Raw genomic sequence first — 24,040 nt, 5'->3', positions numbered from 1 at the left:
GAAAGACTTTCCCTTCGATTAACTGTTTCTGCACGATTAAGTGCCAAATTTGTTGCGTCGAGGGAAGAACTGGAGCGATCGTGAGACATTCAGCGGCACGTACCCTCCACTGGCAGAGTTTTCCCCGTGAAAGTCGGAGCTTCCAGCGATATTTTTGTCGGCGTCGTAAAGCACGAGCGCGCTAGAGCGTTTCGTGCTTGCTCCCCCGTGGAAAAACTTAAGCCTCGCGATGGAAATCCCTCGAAGACGCGACTCGATTATGAGAGCGGAGTCAGAGCGAGGCTAGAGCACGGTCGCCTCGCAATCTTATCTTTGGGATACGGAATTTTTTCACCGAGAGTGACGAGCACTTTCCACCGTGTAAAAATCCAGGAGAAGAATCCGAAGCGTCGCGTTCGGTTTCGTTTCCAGCGTGGAACCTTTGGGGCGATAAAGGGTGCCCGGTTTCCAAAGAAAAACCAAGGAAATCGGACGAGTTCGTTTGGGTTTCCGTTAGAAGAGAAAGGGTCAACGATAACCGCTTGCACAGATAGAAATTCAGCAGCGGTGTCAAGAGCGGCGCGGTTAATAGGCTCACCTGCTTTCCTTTTACTGTTTCTTGACCTGCCGTAAACGATGGAATTCAGGCACTCCACTTGTCAGTGACAATTAAGCCGCCTAAGGAACTCTCACAAACCTCGGCCGACAATTCTAAAAACAATCGCCATCGTTTCGAGCGATTCCATTCGAGCCGAACTGTCATTCATGGTACCGCGTAATCGACACTTCGAATCGACCGCTCCAGATTAGATAAAGCGGCGCAAACATCATCGTTTGTCATCGTTGCGCAAATAATTTCAGTCGTAGGAAATGGGAATGGCTCGACGCGCAGTTTCCCGCGAAAATCGCGATGCTGGGCGGCGAAAGAATCTGCTCACGGTCGGAGCTAATCGAGCATTGCGACAGGAGGCTTTGCCGGACTCCGCTGGCAATTAAGTGACAAGTTTCGCGGTGAAACCTCCCCAGGTGTCGTCAACCCTGACATTACGATCGCGGACCTTCGGAGGTGTTGGGAAAAGGAACTCGAGAGGCTCGTAGGCCGCGCTAGACAGCCCGTTTTCATGTTCCCCGTAGTGGATAACCGCGTAAAAGTATCCCGTTACCACGGTAGCCCAGATACCGGATTACGGAGCACGAATTGCCAATCGAAACGGAGTGGTTGCGAGTTTCCGTGCGTCTCGCCGCGGAAAAAGCTGACCGCACCGGTCGCTCTGGTACCGCAGGAATTTCGTGGTACGCTTTTTCAGTCGGCGACCAACGGTGGACGGTCTTTTTACGAGGCCTGCTTGTAAAGATACTTCTATGTTCTTTCAAACGTAATTCTCCGAGCTTCTTCCCTGATGTTCGCGCAGATCTCGAATGGAAACTTTACAGACGTCTACCAGTGGTCACGACCTACGCTGCGCGGTCGATCGATCCGCGTTATCGTGGCGAGGTACAGCACGGACCTCGCGATATCCCACGAGTATCGATATCCACTTTCCAGGGGAATCGGCGTAAATCACGGCTTGATAAGCCGTTAATCAATGGACGTAACAGCCTCGTTCACTTCCTCGGCCGCGTTGTTCGGAAAAATGAATTCGTCTGACGGAAGGAGCGCGTGAAACCCTCGCGAGCGTTCCAGGGAACGCGCTCCAACGTTCACTTTCATTGCACAAAGCCGCCTCGAGTTACGACCTGATAAGATGGATGTTGTAACAACACGACCTAATGAATCATAACATCGATAATGTAACGAGGATCGGGACGAGGTGGCCGGTGAATGGTTGGTTTACGTTCGCAGAGCGTCCTCGCGACTCTCTCGCCGAGGAAACAACTGTTCTCCAACGATAAGCCTGCTTTTCAACGGATTTAACCTCAACGAGGTCTGACGACAAAGCTTTATTCTGACAATCTCCTAGCCACGCAGAATAAAATTACAATATTTACGTTCCTCACTCTCCCTTTCTAAACACATCGCCAAAAATGATTATAAGACGCGGGAGTCTGAAACAAAGCGACTTCCTCTCCGCTCTATCGCACAGGACATCCTCGAGCACCAATTAGACGCGAGACGAAGCGAGTCACGGCGAGATAAGATAAATAATCAGAGCACAGAGGCCAAACGAACCAGTATCTTATGAAACAGGACTCACCTCGTATTTTCGTCTCCTGGGGGTTCAAGGGTGGGAAACGTGGGTGGTTCTGCTGTCCCGGTTTCTTCAGCAGAACACCCACGACCTGCGGCGCCATCATCATCCCGGACGGGTCCTCTGGCTGCCCTTGGTCGATCAGTACCCTCGTATCATCGTACCCAGTCGGCGCACACTTTTCACTGATTTCACTGACCGACGCACACTTCCTTTCCTTTTCCACCGGGCGGGCGAATGTGCCTGTGACGCGCAGGGCCGCCTACTCGCCACGAAATTAAACCGAAGGGGGCCAAAAGGGGCCGACGAGCCAGGCGAACACCGGGTGAACAGCTGCCGATTCGGTTTCGACCGTCTGCCGTTTTATTGGCCAAGGCGACGTGTCACTTTAGCAAGGAACAAGGCGCCAGACGAGGTCCCCTTTCCGCTCTATCTCTCTGTGCCGACGTTATCACGCTTGTTGTCCCGCAGCGGCACGCGAGCCTGACCTTATCGGCCCGACGAAACGCTCCGAGAGCTAAGACACCGTTTCTATTCCACCGTTCGATCTAGCCGCGGTCCGATCACCTTTCGTTATCGCCTCTGCTCTTCATTCAACGACCCTCCGGCTCGGCTACCAGAGCCTCTGATAACGCTACGCTCGATCGTATCACCTGTTGACGCGCGGTCACCAGCATTTGTTGTTGCCCTCCTTCCGCCGGCGCTCTACCAACGGCAATGGCCGGTCGTTGCGATAGCGCTTGCAATTATTGCAGCCAGATAACGTTATCGACCGGCTTCAGCCTTCGACGAGCGGCTAACGAGACGAGCTCGAGTGTAGTCGAGTGGAGATCACTTAAACTCTGCCGAATACTTGGTGTTCCGCTTCTGCAGGCTTTGGGGATGTTCGATTGCGAGTGTCAGCTTTGGGGCACTTGAACGTACAGCGATCCTCGATACTCCACAATCTGACGTTGCTGGAGACACGTGCAACGATTTTTTTTTTTTGCCTGACGATAAAGTAATCGAACAGGAGCTCCGTTTGGGAAGAGGACGTTTCGCGACACAGGGGACTCAGCCTTTCATTGAATGAGTATTTAAATCCCTCGACAAAAGCGATGCTTGTTCCTCGGACGAATCTTCACCGACACACGGTCACTGTACAGACAGCGAAGCTTCCAGCAAACTGTCACGACGTTTCGCGCACAGGACACCGGCGTGCGAAATTTGTCGAACCAACCCCCCCAACCCCACCTTAGCGACGAGCCGCGGTCACAGCGTCGGAAAAGCTGTTTAATTAACGCGCGGCGAGTAGAACGAGAAGGTCTCTGCTCGTCGTTGGTACGGGGAAACGATCATCGTTGATCCAGCATGGCGCGCGCACGGCGAACGACTAACAAACGCGCGCGAGCACGTCGTTTGCCTCCACCTCGGCGTTCATCCCCTCCATTCCAACCAGGCCTCTGTCTTCCTCTCTCTTCAGCAACCCCCGTGGCTCGGTCGCTCGTGCGCTTACGGGCATCCCTTCCAAGACCAAGGGCAGCGTGGCAATTTTCAACTTCGCCAGCTTTGGCTGACACGTCGCAGGGATCAAAGCTGGGCATTAAGTAAATAATAAATTATTCAAATAACGGATCGAATAAAAGTTACTTTAACTTTAGATTATTTTACGAATAGAGATAGTTTTTTTTTCAACTTTAACTTTATCTTTATTCCATGTCGAATAATTTTCTGGTGCGCTAATGTTGAAGTTAAAGTTGAAAAATTTATTCGACGCTCAAGTTGAACTACTCGACGAATAAAAAATTAACTGTATTAGACACGTAACGAATGATTTTGTCGACTTTTATTCATTGCTCGCAATTTTTATTTAAATCAAATTATTGCCTGTCTCTGGCAGGGATTTCTGTAAAAGTGGGCGGTTTCAGAGGAAACTTTATTTTGTTATTTATTTATATATACGGAAAACCCTTATAGCCTTCCCTTATTTTGTTCATTTTTGTGTTTCTGCTATTAGTTCTCTACTGGTTTTCTCTATTAGAGAATATTAGAGAATAGAGAAAACCACAAAAATGAACAAAATAAGGGAAGAAAGCAATAGTGCCGAGATAGAAAATAAGCAAAACAGAATGAAATACAGTGAAAGTAAATAGAAGTTAACGAGAATCGTTGACCGCCTTCCTCGCTGAGTTCTTGAAGTGTCTCGTGTCTGTAGACATGACGGATGTGGGATAAGTGAATGAAACTCTCGCGATGCACCCTGCGCTCTCGCATCATTGCCCCAGGAATTCACCCCTTCTGTAGCTGAGTGTCTTACTCGGCATTCGCGTGTATCCCTTCACCTATGTTTCCGTTCCATTAAACGCGAATCGTTTCCCGCTTTTCGACTAACTCGCGCGGCTACCTACGACTCCATCATTTCCTACGATGGATAAATCAATTTCCCGTCACGCGCGCCCCGTAACCCGTTAAAATCGAATACCCCCTCGTGCACGGTGCGCCGCCAGGTTAATTATCCGCGCGTAAACTATCGGGAGCTCGATCGACGTGACGTCAAACCGTCTCAAGAACACTGTCTACGAGTACTACGTGAAAAATGAAAAATACGGTGACACACTTTCACTCGCGTTAGAACCTGCAGCGCGGTCCCCGGCGCAGCCGATATTCTCTCTAATTACATGTACAACGACCGTAACCGCCGGATACCGGCGATAACGGAAGAAGCTGAGTCAGACCTTATAGATCCGCTTTTCCACCGCGAATTATTTATCTAAGAAAGGTGACGGGCGGCGGTTGATTCGCGACGCGAGGCGGTTGAACGATCCTTGGAGGAGCGTTAAAGATGCAGCAGTGAGATGGTGCAGCTTCCGGCCACCCTATGGACTCTTAGGCGATGGGTGTCGTTTTTATTATCTACGGGGGAACCCGGCACCATAAACTCCGGGAAACTGTCACACGGGCTTTCTTGGTAGCCCGTGGAATTGTGGCGACGACGTATTAGTAGCTTCGCATTGTCAGGAGGAAGAAAAGAGCCGAGGGGCGAGGAAGAGACAGGCGGTATCACTCTGCCCAAGGGTTGCCACAATACGGGCAGGTGAAAAAATAGGGTGAATCGGCCCCAGATCTGTCCAGCCCTCGTGAGATCGAAATCAGAAATTATATGCAGATACCCATTTCACCGCTGTTTACCGTTCGCATTAATACGCGGACAATAGCGAGCGTTTGCAATCAACCACAGGGATTCTTGAATCAAGCTCCTCGATTCTGGATCGAAGGGAATGGACAGGGACTCGGCCCGAGGTGGACTTTCGGGAAAATGTGCGAGACCATGGGAAAAGAGAGGTTTCCAAGAATTATTACGACAGATTAAGATCGTTGTCGCGTCGTATTCTGTCGTGCGATCCAATACCTACGTACCGACGTTTCGACTCTTTCGTTCAACGAACAAATACTATTAAACGAAGTGCGATCAGGCACGGCAGAAATAATTGGACAATGCACCGATCCATATCGGGGTTGCATTGCGTCGACAATGGTGCAACGCGATGGACACCTCTCGAATGTCGCCCGCGATTCGATATCAGTATTCCCAGCGTGCTCGCGAGCAGAAGCGCCGACATCGTGGCTCGACCAGTCCGAGGATCAAGGGAGAGTGGGGGAATGAAGATATTTTAAAAAAAGAGAAATTGTATTTTTATCTCCCACGCGGGCGCGGTGCATGAGGAAAAATGCGGTTGTCGCGACGAAGCGGCTGGCCGAAGCGAGGCGCGAAGGGAGATGGAAAAAAGGGAAAAGAAGTCGGTGCCAAAAATATCCAACGTGAGGCTGCCACTGGCAACTGCCGCTCCGATTCCTACCGCGGCGAAACGAGCGTTTTTCAGTCGGAAATAAAATTTCCTGTCGCTGCCTGCTGCTGCGGACTCTCGGCCAAAAGTAGCCACGGGTCGTCTTCGAAACCTGCGTCTGCTTCAAACGTGACTCGCCGCCTCAGTTCAGCCCAGCATCCGCCTAGGATCCACCAAAAGCTGAATTCCTCCTATTTGCCAACGAAACGTAAAGTCCACGCTCCTTCCACTGATACGATTCTATGCCTGGCTAAATTAATACAGAGCAATGCCTGATTACAACAGCAGAAAGCGTCGAAACAGCAGTGGACGATTCGGCAATCGATGCAGTTTCGCAATGTACCCCGTTCAGAGGGCTCGGCGTTTCCCAACTGGCGAATCAGACGCGGATGAACGTGGATAATGCGGATACGCGCGTGCACGATCCATTTAATTATGAGCCAGTGGAAAGCTGGTCGGTTGGCGGGAAAGAAGCTGCGGAATTGCAACGGTCGCCGCAGCCCGATTGTCGGCTGTTCCATAGTTCACGAGCCCCCTCGGCGCGCGGATGCATGCCGTGACTGTGGATAAAAATCGTGCGGGTCCCGATGGCGGGAGAAACTTTTCGTTTTCACGGAAAAGGTCAGGGAGAGCCATTTGTGTCCTATTGTCCCGTGATCCTTATCCGCGGCATACGTTCAATGTGCGGGCCGATAAGGCCCGATTGAAACGTGCGGTTTTCAGTCGTGGGTAAAGTGTCGGGCAACTTTTACTTTCACCATTGAGGAAACGTGTGCCGTTCGTCACGCCAGGCTAACTTTGTGGATCAATTATAATGCGTCGATTAATAATTTCGAAACTCAACGCCAGTTCCGTTGATATTGTTCCGCGAAATGCGCTTTCGGAGCGATACGTTGGGTTCTCAACGATTTCGGTGTCCACTGACGAGGGTGGGGGAGCGGTATGTAGTGGAGAATTCAAGATTTGAAACGCGAAGTGGATATTTTGAGCCCTCTGGCTCTTTAGCTCCTTACCTCCTAAGACCCGAATCTAAAATTAATAAGTGATACCTACCATTAGGTATAAAATGAATATCAGGACGTTTTGTCACTGTCACAAATATCTTCACACCTGTTTTCTAATTTAAAAAAGGCATTTCGGGGGGAATGTATGCTACCACTGACTTGGATAGAAGCAACTATTCACTGATTCCCCAGCTTGCTTTCTCCAAGCGTCATCGTGTCTAAATGACCAAACTATGCTCTAATAGGTGGGTCATTTCCACGACACACGTGCCTAAGTGGCCGAGACTGGCGAATTTCCCCTAGCAGAAGCTGGAATTCATAAACGTCCTATCAGCAGCCAACGTCCCGACGAGCAGTCCAAATTTAGACAGCTTACGCGTCGTCTGCGCACTCGTTAGGTCGCTCTCGCGACTTTCCCGCGATTTTCGATAGCTGGACATCACCTGGCCGGTTAGGTAACGCGGAAACTGGAGCGGGTGCGTGAATTGCAAATCGCGGATGCTCAACCCGTTCGCCAGCGTCGATCCATCGAGTTGGGCCTCGTCGCGGCTGCGATCGCTCGCAACAGGCGTTCCATTCCAGATTTTCCGACCGGTCAGATAGGATCGGCGAGTTTCAGGGAATTTGGTCAGCCTATCTAAGGGACTTTGTAACATCCTGGCGAACGGCAGAATGCTTCCTTGATAAGCTGTCACCGACAAGCCTGGCTTCTTCCTGGTAATGCACTTATTTCTACCGACGTTGACTCACCACGTTGCAAAAGCTGGCGACAACATAGTCAATAGCTGGAAAGCCTTAGAACTTAACTGGACCGATCGCAGATAGCCTTCCGTTAAGTTCCTTTCTGGCTACGACGAAATTCGACGCTGGAAACGGTGGAGCTGCATTTTCCTAACTGGGACTGCGATCGCAATCGCAGGATGCGCTTCTTCAACATGGCGATTACACGGTCGTTACTGTCGCTGCTTTCACTGCTGGCTCGTAACGCCGCGATAGAGGATCGCTACGGGGATCGGAATGCGAACAGGCGCTTTTGTACGTTAACAATTGGATTTTAGGTCCCATCGCGGGCAATCTTGGTCAATTTCGGCGAGATGCGGAGGGTGAAATTGCGCGAATTTCGGGATTACTGTGGAGTATCTCGAGTGTGTTACGCACTGATTCACTTCTAGGTACAATCGAGGAAACCCTGTTTTTCAATGGCTGTCCCGCCGAGGGACTGGGTTCGTTAAGCGTCGCAGCAGCAGACGCGACAGTCGTCAAACGAAGTCGCTGATGCAAACTCAATAGTGTCGCTGAACTCTGACACCGGCGAAACGTGCCTAACGGTGCTCATTAATCAGCGGGCTACAAATCATCGTTTAGTTTATGCGGAAAAGATTTAATGTAGAGGCAGGAGGTGGTGTCGCAACTCCTCGCCGCCGGATGGTGAACCCACGCGACTCGTCACGGACAAATTCAGCCGCGCTGACACTCGAAAAAAAAAGAACTGAACGATGAATCATCCCGTCGACTAATTGGCTTGCAATCAACGTAGGAATTCCAAGACAATGCTGCTTTGGTTGCTATTTTGCTTAGATTTATGCGGAGGGTGTGGTTGCAAAGTGACTTCGCTTTGGCTGCTCTGCTCGTAAAGATCCTAAGCCATTCCTTTTCTAATTATCGAACGTTTCTGGGTATGTTGGAAGTGCTTCTAAAATTGTCTACCTACCGAGCACGGCAGAAACGGAGGGAGTATCGATTCTACTACGTCTGGTCACAGATGGCTCGACCGTTTTCTTCCATCTGGTTATTTTTTCAGCGTAGTGACTTTCTACTGTACCCACGGAGCGCTAGGGAATTCCACCGACCATTGTTAAGGTAGGAATTCGGAGACGGATTTGCATTCTTCAGGGGCGGTATAAAAAATCGCTCAACTTATGAATGCTCGCAAAGTCTAAATTGATTTTTAAGTGAGATTCAAAGAGTATCGACAGGTACTGCGCGTAATTCTAATCCTTTATCGATGAAAACTCAAGCTCCCGCGTACAACATTCGCTATTCCTCACAGAAAATTCGTTCTACATACGCCCCCCAACTTCGAACCCGTTGCCTTATAAATTACGCCTCTTACGAATTTCAAACGCTCCCGAAACGTTGCCTGCGTTGATTAATGGAGGCATTCCTGCGAAATTCTCCCGTTGGCCTCCATCTAATTTCCAAATAGCTCGGCCCAGACATTGTTTCAATGGAAAGGCGATCGATTCCCGAGAGCTCGTGAAATACCCATTCATCTTGCGTCGCAATTAAACGCGGAAATTAACCACTCGTCCTGCCGCAGGAAAAATGCGTCTCTGATAGATTTATCGTCACACGAAACGGGCCCACTGGTTGAACGCGAGATTCAGCGGCGAGTGGCCGAGCCGACGATTCTCGAAGAAATTTCGCTGATACATTTCCAGCGAACTGCCATTGTTCCCGGCTGGAAGGACGAGCGGCGCGAGTAACGGGAAGCGGCGGTGCTCGCGCAACATTGTTGCATAACGCGATTTAACGGTCAAGAAGAGCGTGACGACGAGACCAACGGCGCTTCCGGTGCTCCGTCTTGGCCAGCCGGAAATCGCAGAGCGCGCCAACCCGCGGGACGAAAATTACAGGCGTACCTTTTATAAGCAGGCCTGACTGATAGTGGGGGTGGCGCAATGCGGCTACCCTGACTTGCATCCCTAAGAGCGGACAAACAGGTCGCTGGAGATCTCGTGGACCCCTTCGTCCCGGAAAATGCGTCACCTACCCTCCCGGCGGGGGCTGTCCCGGACCCCCAGCGGTCCTATAATTAGAGTCGAGTGCTCCGACGAGGAGAACTGATAACCACCCTCTCTAATTTCCACAAACACTCCGTTAAACTTTAAACGAAGCTCGGTTCTGCATCCAAGAAAACATCACCCCCTCCTAGGATGCTGAATCTCTTTGCAACTCTTCAAGTTTGCTAGCTGGTTGCATCCCGAGGAACGGCGGAATTCTTTCGGCGTATCCGTCGAGGCTCCAGGTGGAAAGGTGCCTCGTTTCACGGGCTGCCCCGAGGAAACCTTGAAACGGGCCACGGCGATGCGGTTTAGGCGGAAGACGCGCGATGCTGAAGAGGATCCTTCAAGCTAGCTTCTTTCGGATGAATCCGCGGGATGAAAGATAAAGAGATTCCGGCTCGGTGGTCGAGTCTTTTGGGGCGACCTCGATATATGTTACTGTCGCGGTACGAATTCTCGTTCAGAGGCGAGCCGCCTACCTCTTCGGGGCTCGCTATCCACTCGACGCGCCTCTTCTTCGTGCTCCAGAATCACCCGACACGGTACTTGCCCGCTGCGCCCCTATACCGCTCCTCCCTATTGCACATGCACGTGCTTCTGCAAGCCCTCCGCAAACTTCCATTGATTTATCGCGGCCAACTCTTCCTGGAGGAATAACCTCCTCTGCCTGACGGCGATTGCCGCGATAATTGGCAGCTTTCGTCGCTGTCTCCCCATTCAAACGTGGGTACGTCTGATTGTGAAACTTGGGGTATTCATAGAGTCCGCCGTCGGGGGATAAAATATTCATGCAATCGGATAGAAATGTAAATGCACGTTGCTTGTAGGCTTTAATAGATTTCACGAGCTACCGATTCTTATCGGCTAGAGTCAGTTATTCTCAGTATCGCTAGAAGCATCTTCCATTTACTAGAATTCTGTGTTAATGGAGTCCATCCACTGTAAGACACCGTTAGCTTCGTGTTAACGTTGCTGCCGGACACTGGGCCCGTACCGAAAATAAAACGTCATTCGCGGTAAAAGGGGCTGCAGCTGTTGTCCGGGGGTATTCAGAGATATTAAAAAATTGAATGCAAGGAAGATGTATTCGGGCAGCTCGGCCGAAATTGTCAGCCTGGTTCTTTGATAGGCGGAGCGAGAGTGGTAGTGGCATTCATTTGCAACGGCGTGAAAAGTCTCTCGTTCCACGCCGCTTCTCCCTCATCTGACGTTGCACAGCTTCGCTCCACGCTTCCTCCCCCGAGCGGGGTCGTGCTCTTCTTTGCTCTTGTCTCGGTGAACCAGCCCCCACCATCGGGATCCTGGTGTATCGAACGGGGCTATGACGTCATTGAACTTTCTGTGACGTCACGCCAGTGGCGCTCATCCTCCGAGAGCCACGGTGTTTCTCCGCAAGCGTGTCATCGACCAACCCCCGAAGCCCCTCGTCGTCTCCCTTCGACTCGCGTGCAGATCGAGAGGAAGCTTCTTCGTCCTGACTCTCTTGCACGCGTTGAAAGAAGGCTCGAGCACTGGCGCGAGGGCATCGACCCTAAACTTACATCGGTACTCGATGAAGAGGCCCGATTTTCCTCGTCAAAGATATCTGAAGGACTGCGGGAGCTTCGGGTTGTCAGCGTGAAGCTGTTCTTGGTCGCAAACAGATGCAACTGGGTTTACGAGCTTCAAGCATTGTACACAGAGCTCTGTGCCACGGAACACGGTTGGAACCTAAAGTTAAGGTGTTAATTAGATTGAATTAGGGGTTGCAAGCGACGCAGCGTGGAAATTCCTGGACGTAACAAAGGATGCATGGCAATCCACCGCTGTCGTCATCGCAATTGTTTGCCGCAGCCTCAGGCGCGACGAAGGGACGCGCGTGGGCCGTCGGCGTGCACGTGTCCGTGTGGAAAGGAGATTGCAGCGAGCACGGAGGATGTAAAGGTGGAAAAGCAGTGGCAGCAACCCCTGGAGACCATTGATCTGACATTCCCTGCGGTGACGTCACGCTCGCCCAATAGAAGCGGGTCAAACGTCACGAAAAATGGCTCTGCTTTGGGGACTGCTGGCTGCGATTCAAGGATGTATTGTATTTCACTCTCGTAAATCGATCTCGCCGCGTTTACAGAGACGCCTGGAATTTGACAAATGGCCCCGGACTAGACGCGGCCTGACGGATTTGCGCGCGACAGAACCACCGCGGCGAGGAACAAAGTGTTTCTAGCGTTGGTACGCCGGAGTTAGAGGGGAAGAGAAAGGGGTAGTGTACCGTCGAGAGGTCCTTCCGCTAGAGAGGATTAAATTGCCCGTTTCTGGCGCCCTCGCGCGAGGCAGCGGTAACACGTTGAATTTTCAGAGATATTATTACGTAACGGCACTCTTTCGCCACTAGCCCAGGCGTACAAGAACCTCTGCACTTTTGTTCAGGGGCCTCGTTATTTCGAGGGGACGTCAGAAGCCCGAACTCGTTACGGGCGTGCATTGAATCGCCGCGACACACAAACCAAAGGGATCCTTGGTGCTGCGCTTATAATGCGCCATTATCCACGGCTTTTTCCTCAGCCTCCGCTTCATTCGCTCCCCATGGGTCACCCTGTGGACGCGTTTCTACGCGGACGAACGCGTGATTGAAAGGCGCATCGATTCCGAGGAATCCCACGCGCTCCAGCTGGATGTAACGCAAGCGATTGCGAGGGAGGGCCAGGAAATATCAGAGTAATTTCTGACCTTATCGAGTACCCGTGGACCGACGCGCGAGGGTGTATCTACTCTGACCTTTCCCTCCTATTCGTGCAAATAACACGGCTCGCGTTTACAGTTTCACTTCGCTCGAAGACGATTTAATGGACAAAGCCCGCGGCAAGTATAAATGAAAGCCGAGATACGTCGCACAGTGGTTCAATTCGCCAAAAAGCTGGCCAAAGTATGAAGGCATCTTCCGATTTGTGCAAAAATTGGTGTACAAGGGTTTTCGAGGTCGCTGATTCAGAATCTGAATTCTAAATTGCAAAAAGAAAAGAAATGGTGGTCGAGTACCTGAAAAAAATATCAAATTTAACAGACACCTAGTACTTTAGAGTTTCAATAGGCGATAAATGGCATATTTTTAGCTTAGAAAAATTGTTTTCATTAAACATTGACAATTAGAGAAAGTGGTATTTTCAAGTTGAAATGCCAATTTTCGAAATTTTTGTTAACATTTCCAGAGTAAAGAAATGTAGAAAAAATTAATAATCTTGACTTCATTCTAGTACGGGCTATAGCAACTGCTATGCAAATTTAATGTTTATAACACATATTTTAATGGTAAAACATTTCACAAATGAATTCCTTCAATGAAACTTTGTGTGATACATTAAAAATTACAGAAATATCAAGGCATTAAGGACCAAGAAATTAAGCCAACTTTGAAGGTTTATATAATAATAACTGATTACTGTATTTTAATTTTTCAAACAGTATTTGTTACATTGCAATGTATATAACAAATGTGCCATAGTAGCAAAACGCTGTTTTAAACTTTGAAAATTGCATTTTGGCCAGCTTTTTGGCGAATTTGACCACTGTGCGTCGGGCGTCCGATAGAGAAAGCGTCCAATTTGTTCGACCGTGTTTAAAGTCCTCCAGGATTTTGGAGTTACGGTACCTCGGTGTTACCAACCTTACGGATTTTTCCGTAGATCTACGGATTTTTTTCTTTGTCTACGGATCTACGGATTGTAAACTGAAATCTACGGATTTTTTATCGTTTCATGAGTTAGTAACCTATAATCAGCAAAAGAATCACTTTTTCGTGACGACTAGTAGCGACGTCTGTTGCCTTTGATTTTACGATCCAAACCGCCGATTTACTGCGAGTCGCTAAATTCCACTTCACTACATGAGCTTTTTCATCACACTAAATCGCTGGAATTCAAGCTATTATTTTCTAGTTATACTACCCTGCATTTTGAACGAGTACAATAAGAATTAGCAAAGTTAATTTCAGGATCTTTGCGTGTGAACTTTTGTAATTCCTTTTCGAGAATTTACGTCGGGACAAAAGTCGGTGGAAAACGACTTTCGGGGAAACATTATTTCTGGGGAAAGCTCTTGTACTGAAGTGGAATTAGTAAAAGTGGATTTCGCAACTTTTGCGCGTGAACTTGTTTCGTAACTTGTGAATTTTTGTTGAGACAATAATTTCTTTGAGGGTATTAGGGGAGGGTCGATATATAAGATTATTAGAAAGGATTTGGGAAAGGACGTTTTCCATGAGCAAGGGAATTAGCTTCTTTCGTACTAACTTAACTCTTCTTACGTAACTTTTTTCTACGGATTTTCAAAAATCTGAGTTGGCAACACTGCGGCACCTACACACAGAGATGAACCTCTGAATCGTGCGCACTGTACGCCGTCCGCTTCCCACCGGCAGAATCATTTATTTTCTCCGGGAAGTTTTCAAGGCTGACTGCGAGCAGGTGGTCCTTGATAAATTGTTGCTGAATTATTTAAGAGGGATACTCGATATTCCCGGCCGTGTGGCCCATATAGAAACTGCCTCGTCCGGTGCATTCATCGGCGATCACCGCGAGCGTCCAGCTCTTAATTACAAACGTGGAACGAATTAACCCAAATTTGTTGGCGGGCGGACCGAAAGGGAAGGGCACTCGCTGAAAGAAACGAGCCCAGCATTGAATGAAAGAAGCCGGTAGATAGACCGCTATGTATCAAGTAGAACGAGAATCGCGAGTTTCATTAGCGGAGAGTCATCAGTCCAGCGCTAAAGGGACTCGGGGACGGTTATCTATGTCGATCCAAAGTTCACTAACCCTAATATCAGACCAGCACGTCCCAAGAGGGACGAGGCCGGTATTCCAGAGGCACAGAGAGAGAAAAAAAAGAGGGAACGTAGGGAGATAGGGTAGTAGAAAACGGGAGAGACGGGGACGGAAGGGGGAGGCCTAGGCGGAAGAGAGATGTGGGGGGATAGACCGACATCAGCGGATCTACCAAACAGTCATGCGTTGTGGGTGAGGAGAGAGCGTGCCCCGGAGAGAAAAGGGGAGAGAGCGCGCAGATTCCCTCGTTTCTTCCCGGCTGGCGCGTCCATCCCTCCTCCGTTTATCGATCCTCCTCTGGCAGCGGGTAGCGCAGCATCGTCCACAGAAATCACCAACGGTTGTCCGTATACTACCTTCAGTTGGCTACCCAGCCACTACGCTGACAGAGCTGCCTTCGATCGCTGGTTGTACGGAACTCCACGCATTGCGTCACGCAGCACACGAGCCGGTTGCACGATGGTGCTCGTACAACCACGGACGATTGATCCTGGGTGCCCCCCAGCGGGCCGTTTGCGACCTGGAGGAGACGGGACACGTGAATGAATGTGTCGAGTCTTGTAACGAAGCAATGTAGTCGACACTTTCAGGGTAGCAGGGAGTAAAGACAGTGGAGTTGAGGCTTCAGGCATATCGGTAGCCTAGGTACGTCAAGATGAGCCGTAACGAGGAACAGACTCGTTTGGATGCTTGTACCCTCGAGGGTATCGCTCTGAGCTCGTCTCAAATATCAAGGTTCTCGGGTAAGAGGATTCAGGTCCCCCGCAGCACATTTTATTAAAAGCTACCCTCGCTCTACCCGACGACTGAACCCTCGAGGAACAATGGCCCTATTGCTGAAGACAACGCATCGTCAGGATTCCCATTCCCTTCCATTTACTGCGTATCAGCCCAGCACATTACCCATAGCCGAATGTCTATACCGTAGAACAGTGCGACCCAAGATCCCCAGTGAACCCTCAGCAAGAGCATACTTCGCGAGCTAGTCAAATAGACCGTCCGCCTTTGAAGCGCCCCTTAAACATACCAGCCCCCCGATCTTCCACCGAGCGATCTACGATCCTGGACCCCCAAAGGATTGCTACAACCCTGCACCGTTACGCTCGCCCACGTATGGCTGGTCCCGAAACTACGGTCTCGGAGTAGATACAAGCCTGCACGCCGGTACGTGCGCAGTAGGGGCTCTGGCCCCTGTATAGCTGCAGGCCTGCGCGCGTACGTGCGCCGGTGTACCCCACGTAGCCGCCAAAAAGCATCGAGGTCGAGCGGGCGGCGGCGATCGCCGCCGATTCGGGTCGAGGGCTGCCGACTTCCCACGAACTGTCGCGAGCGTGGAGTCCTGGTGCGGGTTGCCTAGCTGCAGACGCGCAGTGCAGCCGCCGGTACAATACCGCCAACACTACTTGCGCGGCTCGGCGATGCTTCAGCTGAGCTGAGCGCACGAGGGACGCTCGTGTCGCCGGCCCAGGTCAAATTCATTCGTGCTTTTTCCACGTTCCCGTCGACCTCTGCCCCCCGAGGTGCCCGCTCCCCTGCCTCGACCTGGCAAGCACGCGCGATCACGCTCGGACAGCCAGCAACGTAAGTGCAACCGCGATCGCCGTAGTGTTTACTAGATCCCTAGTTCCGAGCTGTGGGGTTGTTGGATAGGGCGACGGAGGGGCGCTCCTCGGTTAACCTTGGGAATGAATGCACTTGGATGAGAGGACTCTGCTGTGCTAACTTTCGTACGGCAAGTGCGAGACGCCTGTGCTCCGCGGCAGGCTGCTACGCGCGTCAAGTTTCATTCTGTATAATTGATGGGAGGATCGACACGCTTGGCGACCGAGGAGAATGCAGTTTTAACGTTTCGAGGTGTTGTCGCCTGGTGTTTTGGTTAAATGGCAGCGCGTGTTTACATATGTGCATGGTCGATTCGTTCTTTGAGGTGTTATTCGTTGCACGGTTGCCTATGAATTTGCTGGGAAAAGTGTCGGCCGGGACCTCTCAGACAAATGTTCGGCGAATGTGAACGCACACTTAACCGATAGCAAGTAGTTTGTAACTAGAAACCGTAGATTCCCCATTTTGGGCACCGCAGTTCCGAGATAAATTATCGCTCTCGAATATCTGTGTTACAAAACTCCGTAAAGCGTTCTGATTTATCGCGGACCAGTGAAAAGGGGGACGATTCGACACAGCCCCTATAAATAATTCTACCCCGCGGCACGTAACGTTCTCTCTGATAATTTAACGAAACTGAACATCACAGTGGGGCGATCTGTCCATTTATTTCGCCCGTTTGTAGTAACCGCGGTTGCAATAGAGATTAAGCGCGGGGATGATTAAAGGTGCCCGTTATTCCCCTCGAAAGTCACGCAGTTTCAAATAGAGCGCCGCACGCTCCGCGACCCATACGCAGTCGACGAAGCAACCGTGAATTTTATAATTCTCTCGCTCGATCCGAGTGGTTCTCGCGTCCTTAAAGGCGGTCTGAATCGACGCTCGCGGCAAAATCGAAACGATTAACATCGAGCTGGCGGCGTACCCTGTGTCACGGCATCGGGTCTCGCGCGGAGTCACGTGAGGATGAGGAAAGAGCGGGCAGATCGATCCTAATCGTGCAACACGGCAATCGAACGTTACTGAACAACAGAAAACGGCGTAAAAATAGAAGCCCAGCAGGACGTGTACTTGGCCGTAGCCTATCCAGCACGATGTTATCCTGCCGCGGCGGGTGTCCTTGTTCTTGCCGACCGCCATTACGACATGTCAAGGCGAAACGCATACGTACGTGTAATATTAGATCGGCGCGATATTCCTCGCGATGGCAGCGTAATAATTTCACTCCACCACCATTCGTCCACTCTCGCCTCGACACCTCTAACGGCAAAAGCTCGACTGCGATTCTACTCGCTCCATTTGTCCCAATTTCGATGCTCCGCGTGCTTCCATGCTTCTGGAATTCGAACGTTCGCAGTAGAGCGCGAGAGATTCCTTCGTCATTCGCCCAGTTCCTCGCGAAATACAGGCCTAATCTAATGGTCACTGCAATTTCTGGACGTTCAAAGGTTCCTGTAGGTGAAAAAGCTAGTAGGGGCGACCTTGCCCTTGGTAGAAACACAGCGAATCCCCGAGGTGGTGTATGTTTTCATAGTGTCGAGTAAGGGGCGTACAACGAGTCGATATATTGATTCATTTCCGATAATATATTACCCCCAAGGTGATAACGCGTGCACGAGTACGTGCACCGTCTACGCACCTCGCAGGATTGCCACGCTGTCTTTTATCCAGATTTTCAACCGAGAGTGCTTGTTTCTGCCTTCCCAGCGGGGCGATTCTCTTACCGCTTGTCCAATTAGTACATCAGATGGTGAAACGAGGCTCGGTGTATTAGATATCTACTTTACGAAAGCTGTTGAATCGAAGCGATGGGACGCTTCGCATCGATGCATCATCTTGACCGCGATATCGCCCAATTACTCGATAAAACAGCGATTTGCAATGCAGATTTCTTGACTACCGGGAACAGAGTCGTAAATCTCTGTAGAAATACTTGACCGAGGTATTTACCAGAACTGATCCCTATTGATTCCCGCAAAGATCATATTCAGCCACATAAAGCAGGATAAACAATCTTTTCACCAATGCTACGAAGCATCCTCGACCTAAACGCGGATTGCTCTAGATTTCCCTTATCGCCGGAAGAGCTCGAGCCTTCACTCGTGCCAAGAACAGAACCTCTGTTCTTTCAACCTCGAACTAACACACCCTCTAATCCTCATTCGCGAACGTGGACGCGTCGAACGTTTCGCATGCATCCCAGGCTGATCCTCCTGTATTCGCATAAATCTCCTTCGCGTCGGTTCGTTCCCATCTCCGCGAAACTCGCCCACAGTTTACGCGCCTACTGTAACAGCCGTGGCTCAAAAACTACAATCCTCCAGCCGCCAAATAATTAACGACACCGCGAGGCTGACGCTTGATTGGCCGTGCCGTTTGCAGAGTAATCGGATCAGCCTCGTCGCAGCGCGGAGAAGCAGCTGCATCTGCAACGAGCGGAGGGTGCACGACCCAGCCGCGGGCAGAGATATAAAGCGGACGTATTTCTAGAGCAGCCGGTTAAGAATAGCACGGCAAATAGACGGTTGAATTAAATATAGCTGGTGAACGACCGGCAAGTGGATTACGAAATTTCATTGAAGTCGCGGAGCCTCACAGGGCGGTTCGTCATTAACCAGGCCTTCTTGACGAATCACCTTCCCTTGGAAACCCAGAAACAGATCGGTAGGGCTGCGCTAATTCCTGGATCGGGGCAACACGAGCTTCCTCGAGAGTGCAGGTCCTGCGAACGAGAATATTTTTAAAGATCGCAGGCTCTTTCGGAAGGGTGCATCCATACAGCGGTCCCCGCGTTGATATCATCTGATCGGTCGGACGTGACATCCACAGACGCGCTTTGAACCCCGTGGCTCTGTGAAATTGCGGAACACAGCACGTACGAAAGTTGGCGGGCACTTTAACCGCAAAGTTTCCTCGGTTGCCTTTCCCGCGAGCAAGAATAATTGGTATCGGACAAAAGCCGAGGCCCGTGATACCGTTTCCCTCCCGCTCGTCTGCAGCGGGAAGCTATTTCGTTGCAGATATTCCGGCGCGACGTTAACGAGGATTATAAATATCGAGAAATGAGGAAGAAAAGCAGGCCGGCGCGCAGACGAGGAATCGTAAAAAACGGTTTGATGGAAAACCAATACCCAATAGTCGACGTCTCTTGGTGACCTAAAATTCGCCGTTCACCCGTCCGACTCTGTCAGAACGCTGAAATTCTTCGCGCCAACGAGCAAACGGTTATCCGCGCTCTTTCGACTCGCCCGCGCTGCTTTTGTCCGCGCCCCGACGCCGAGCCGCTGAATCCTCCGCGTGGATTTCCGCCGCGACGTTCCAGTTTCACGGTTAAGAGTGGCTCTTCCGAGGCTTCGCCGCGGCAGGAAGTTTGAATCGCGACGGGGGCTGGCTGCGCGGCTTAAGATCGATTAATTGCTGCGAACAAATGATCCATTATGAGACGCGGTGGCTACCGTTTCTGTGTCAGACGCGTTCCGGGCAATTGTGCCGTTTCAATGTCCCCGATGAAGCGCAATACACCAGCGCAGGCCATTGTCTCGCGGTGGAATTAATCGAGTGCGATCCCATTAATTAATCAGCCGGTATTCCGTCTGTTGCCGCGCTCGCGGTGTGCGGTTGCGAATTATTTTCGAACGAGACTTGTTAGCGAAATTCGAGTAACCCGCAGGTTCTGTTGCAGGTGATCAAAAATGCCCGCTGTGCCAGCTGTGGCCGAGGGTGCAGGACAGCTGGAGGACCTGGACGAGCCGCCAGAGCCTCGAGTTCGCGGCGGAAGCGGAAGAGCTGGCTTGATGAAGCCTCTGGTCGTCCTGGCGCTTCCTGGCATGTACCTGTTCTACAAGTACAGCCAGTACAGACGAGAGCAGCGCGAGCTGTGGCGGAGGAGAGTCACCGAGAGGGAGCTGCAGCATCTTCATCATAAAATCGTGAGTACTTGAACGGTCCGTGGCCAGTAGGCAGCTTATGCTTCTATTTCGGACTATTAGCGAGGGAGCCTTGCGGATAGACACTTCATACAGAAAGCAGAGGTCTTCTTTTAACGCGAAATGTTCCCATAAATCCCAAGATAGAGAGACACTATGAATAGCCCATGCTCGAGACATCCGTCTCGCCTGTCCCACCTGTTGTGACTTTCCGATACTTCCACCTCTACGCAGAAATCAGTCTGACCCGTGCCACCTAAGTGGAATCCAATAGAACAGACCAGTCACCCAAAGTCGTCACATTTTCGTCCCCGCTTCGCGCTGCTGGGATCGATGGACACTTGACACGCTCGTAGGGGACGCTTCTCCGAAATTGGGGGGTGGAAATTTTAATCGAGCCCTTCCCTAATCGTTCGTATCCATCACCACAAAGGGGAGGTCTTATCGGAGCGGACGTGGCGTGGTGCTCGCGAGCTCCTCGGATGCAACGATGGCTACGATTATCTGGAGACGGTGGCTAGGATGGGGCGATCGCTTGAGATACGATATTCAAGGGAAACAGACGCGAAGGGTTGTGGCAGGGCGAGCTAGAAGAGCTGCGCGAGGCAGAGGGAGAAGAAGGGATCAATTACCCGAGGTTAACGCGATCACCGTTCACTGGAAAGACACTGTGTAACCTCCTAAAGGCTAAAACCATTTATTACTGTATACTCCGAGCCTCGTCGAGTGTCTTCCCTCCATCCGGTCTCTCAGTTCACTGTTCCTACCCTTCGGTGCACCCTTTTGGCATTCGATATTTGAGAATACATTGCGATAGACGTGCATTTAGTTTGTGATGGATAATTTAGGGATTCGGCAGACCTATGGAGGCAAGAAGAAGTTAAGAGGGACTAAGATAGCGACATTTATGTTCAGAGTTGATCCAGAATTAATATAGCAGTCGTTCTCTCAACTGGATTCATTTTAATGTCAGGCAGGGGTTGCTTCTCCGAACGACTCGTGAACCGAAGATTTACGGCTAGAAACTCTGAATACGTATTGATTTCTGTACCCCCGACGGGCTGACTTAGCCAGCTCCCCATTAGCAAGATACTCTCTCCAGCTTGAATCGTACGCCGATGCTGATAGCGTATCAGAAACTCAATATCGTTAATTCGCCGAGGGAAATAACAAACGTTTTCGATGTTAACTTCCACTTCCTTCACCGCGACCGTTACGCAGTGGTCCTGCTAGTAACTGTGTCAACTTCGCAGCCCGTTCCAAAGGATTTCGTCAACTTTCTTGGCCCACAACTCTCGCTGTCACTTTTCAGGCGACGAACAATCGAGGAAACTTTAGCTACTCTGTTTTCCACGCAATTTCTCCATACTCTTGACGGGTAGCTTGCAAACTCCGTCATTCCCTTGGACAATTCCGTTGACCGCGTACTTCTTCCCTCCGATGTCCGAGATTCGTGTAGAAATTAACAGAAGGTCACCTTCAAAGATAACCCCGTGCTGCAGCAGTGGGTCAGCAGCAGATTTGGCAGGGTCTGCGTAAAAGGAAAATGGAAAAAGTGTCCCTGTCAGGAAGCCTGCCAAGGAGCAGTATTCACGGCCGATGGTGGATCGACGATCGGATAGCCCGGATACTCGGTGCAGTTGCTATGGCCAACATTCGTGCCCCAGCAACTGAAATTTCTCGGATCCATTTAGCTGCCGTCGCCCCTCTGATTTACGATCCCTCGATTCAGCCGCCTATCGTACACCGAAAACAGGGACATGATGGGAATATTCCTGCGACTCCGATATTCGATTACCCAGAACCGCCAATTCCTTTCTGCCCGATCCCCTGTGTATGATTTAGACGACAGAGAAGTGGTCTTCCTTCGTCACCGATATCACTTACTTCCGCGAGCAAACATCCCAAGCTCGCCGAGCATAAATTCAGAATAAAAGACCAGCCCTCTAATCCCCGCAGTCGATTCCTGGCACTTTTCACCCTGCGCCGTCAATCACCAGCACATTTCCCAGGCGCACCACACCCAGGTCTGTTTCATCGAGGCAGTTCGATCACGAAATTCCCTGGAATCGAGTGGTGGACCCGCGGCGGAGTCGCGTGCCGGTAAACGACGGGCCAGAGCCTTGGGATTTTCAGACCTTATCGCGACCCCGTCGATTGCAACCCTTAATGACAAGCCCGGTCAGTTATTAACGGCTACAAAAGTATCGTTAGTTTATCCAGAATATCATCGATAATCTCGACCATCCCGTTTCTGAAACAGCGCTAATGCTCTCGCGTGCGAGGAAACGGTCGAAGGCGCAAGTCCGGCGAGGAGCAAGTAGATTCGGCCTTGCATGCACAGACAGGCGTTGGCTAATTTGCACGCAAATTCGCCGGCTTGGGAGCGCGATTTTCAAGAGGCCCCCTGCTCGCTCACGTCGCGATTCACTGATTCGCTATTTCAGATTCTGAAGCACTATTCTGCGCACTTGCGTGAGCTTTAATATATTCCGTGAAAGCCCACGGTTCTGCCGTGGAGACTCAACCTTGGCAATAGCCCAGGTGCACGCACAAGTGGTGGGTAAAAGTTGCTGTAAAGTCAAGTCCTTCTCGCTGGCTCGAAGGAATTCGTAAGTTAGCGATAGCTAGACGTCGCGGGAGATAGGGTGCACGCTAACTCCGCGTTAAGATCGCGATTGGGCCGGTGTTTGTGAACCTTAACGCCCTTCGTCTGGCCTGGCCATGTGCCTCTGCCACATCGGAGGAGCATTTCCTCCATCGACCGAACGAGTTGCTCGAAAATTCTCAGCCCGACGGGCGGCTGACGATAAGACCCGAGTTTTCTTTACTCACTAGCCTGCGTACTTTCGACGAACAGCTCGCGAGAAACATTACAAGTCCTTATCGTACACGAATCATCGCTCGGTTGCTCCGCGCGTAGAACCCCCAGCGTGGTTCGAGAAAGATCGTAAAATTTCCTCGGAGCGTAATTAAATTTGTTTAAAAGCCGCGCTAACGTGACCTCGCTCCTGGTAATAGATAACACCGGCGGGCGATGCCAGTGAACTCCCTCTGTGTAACAATGAACTGACGTAACGCCTAATATACGCCAGTTGTCGTTTTCACAGCACAAGCTGCTGTTTTTTTTTTTTTTTTAGTTTTCTTGAATGAAACTGGCTTAATTAGGGAAGATGCAGTGGATCGAGCGGCGTCTGGTCGGTCAGCGACCCCGGGGGTCCGGTATTAAGGGTTGATAATACCATTAGGTCGACCGCATCAACCCCCATAATGCGCAGACCTTAGAAATGCCGATCGATGCAGCTTTCCGCTTCCGTTGGATTAAACGAGGCTTGTCCACTTTCCCAGAACACTGGTCTTGGGGGGATTATCTGTCTAATCGATTGCCATCGCGGTATCTGTTTTTCGACAGCAGCTCCTTCAAGACACTTCGTCAAACTTCTCTGAAGCTCGGTACGAACGTTTGAAAATTTAATATCGCCAGGGGCGGGGCTGTTGCTGGTAGCCCGTGTCGATCATAAAATATCGATGTCTCAGGAACAGTATCGCGGAAATTGTCTGAGCTGCTTCCTCCCCCGTTGGCGGAGCCGTGTGCAGCTGCCTCGATATTCCGTCGAGTATCGAGAGTTACTCGAGTCGAGCGGGGGATCTGTAATTTAAACGAATGCTCGAGCAGATGAGACTCCTGCTCGTTGGAATCCTGTGTTGTTTTAGATGGGAGGCTAGATACGAGGATGATAATTGTGGTATGGTGGTGGAATTGGAGCGCTGTTCTGTATTTTATGGATCTAATTACGTTCGGGCTTAGCCCTTCGCTCTGAGGGGAGACCCTTAAGCGTACACTTGAACGTAGAAGTGGCCTCCGAAGTTAACGACGTTGTTGTAAGAGATATTCGTTTATCTTCGTGCCCCGCTGTTGCAGGGAAAATGA

At 50.7% G+C, this 24,040-nt stretch overlaps 2 protein-coding genes across 6 annotated transcripts in view; one reads left to right on the top strand and one right to left on the bottom strand.

Annotated features, from left to right (window-relative positions):
* The window catches only part of LOC143375017 (uncharacterized), a 32,023-nt gene extending 28,505 nt beyond the window's left edge, over positions 1 to 3,518 (bottom strand). The window contains exon 1 of the mRNA XM_076823706.1: positions 2,175 to 3,518. Coding sequence (XP_076679821.1) covers positions 2,175 to 2,277 — 103 coding nt within the window. The 5' untranslated portion in view covers positions 2,278 to 3,518. The remainder of the gene's footprint in view (positions 1 to 2,174) is intronic.
* A 12,369-nt stretch (positions 3,519 to 15,887) lies between these two features.
* The window catches only part of LOC143375028 (uncharacterized), a 32,278-nt gene continuing 24,125 nt past the window's right edge, over positions 15,888 to 24,040 (top strand). For 2 of the 5 annotated variants that reach the window (XR_013086792.1, XM_076823726.1), the window contains exons 1-2: positions 15,888 to 16,162; positions 19,866 to 20,112. Coding sequence is in view for 4 of the 5 variants with exons in the window: in XM_076823726.1 (XP_076679841.1) it covers positions 19,876 to 20,112 (237 nt within the window). In the remaining variant the exon portion in view is untranslated. Of the gene's footprint in view, positions 16,163 to 16,247; positions 16,484 to 16,580; positions 16,615 to 16,737; positions 17,351 to 19,865; positions 20,113 to 24,040 lie in introns of those variants that run through there. The other 3 variants (XM_076823728.1, XM_076823729.1, XM_076823730.1) reach the window with 3 other exon arrangements.

Source organism: Andrena cerasifolii, chromosome 12 (genome assembly GCF_050908995.1).
Source record: "Andrena cerasifolii isolate SP2316 chromosome 12, iyAndCera1_principal, whole genome shotgun sequence".
Lineage (NCBI taxonomy): Eukaryota > Metazoa > Arthropoda > Insecta > Hymenoptera > Andrenidae > Andrena > Andrena cerasifolii.
This window is presented reverse-complemented; position numbering and strand designations above follow the sequence as displayed.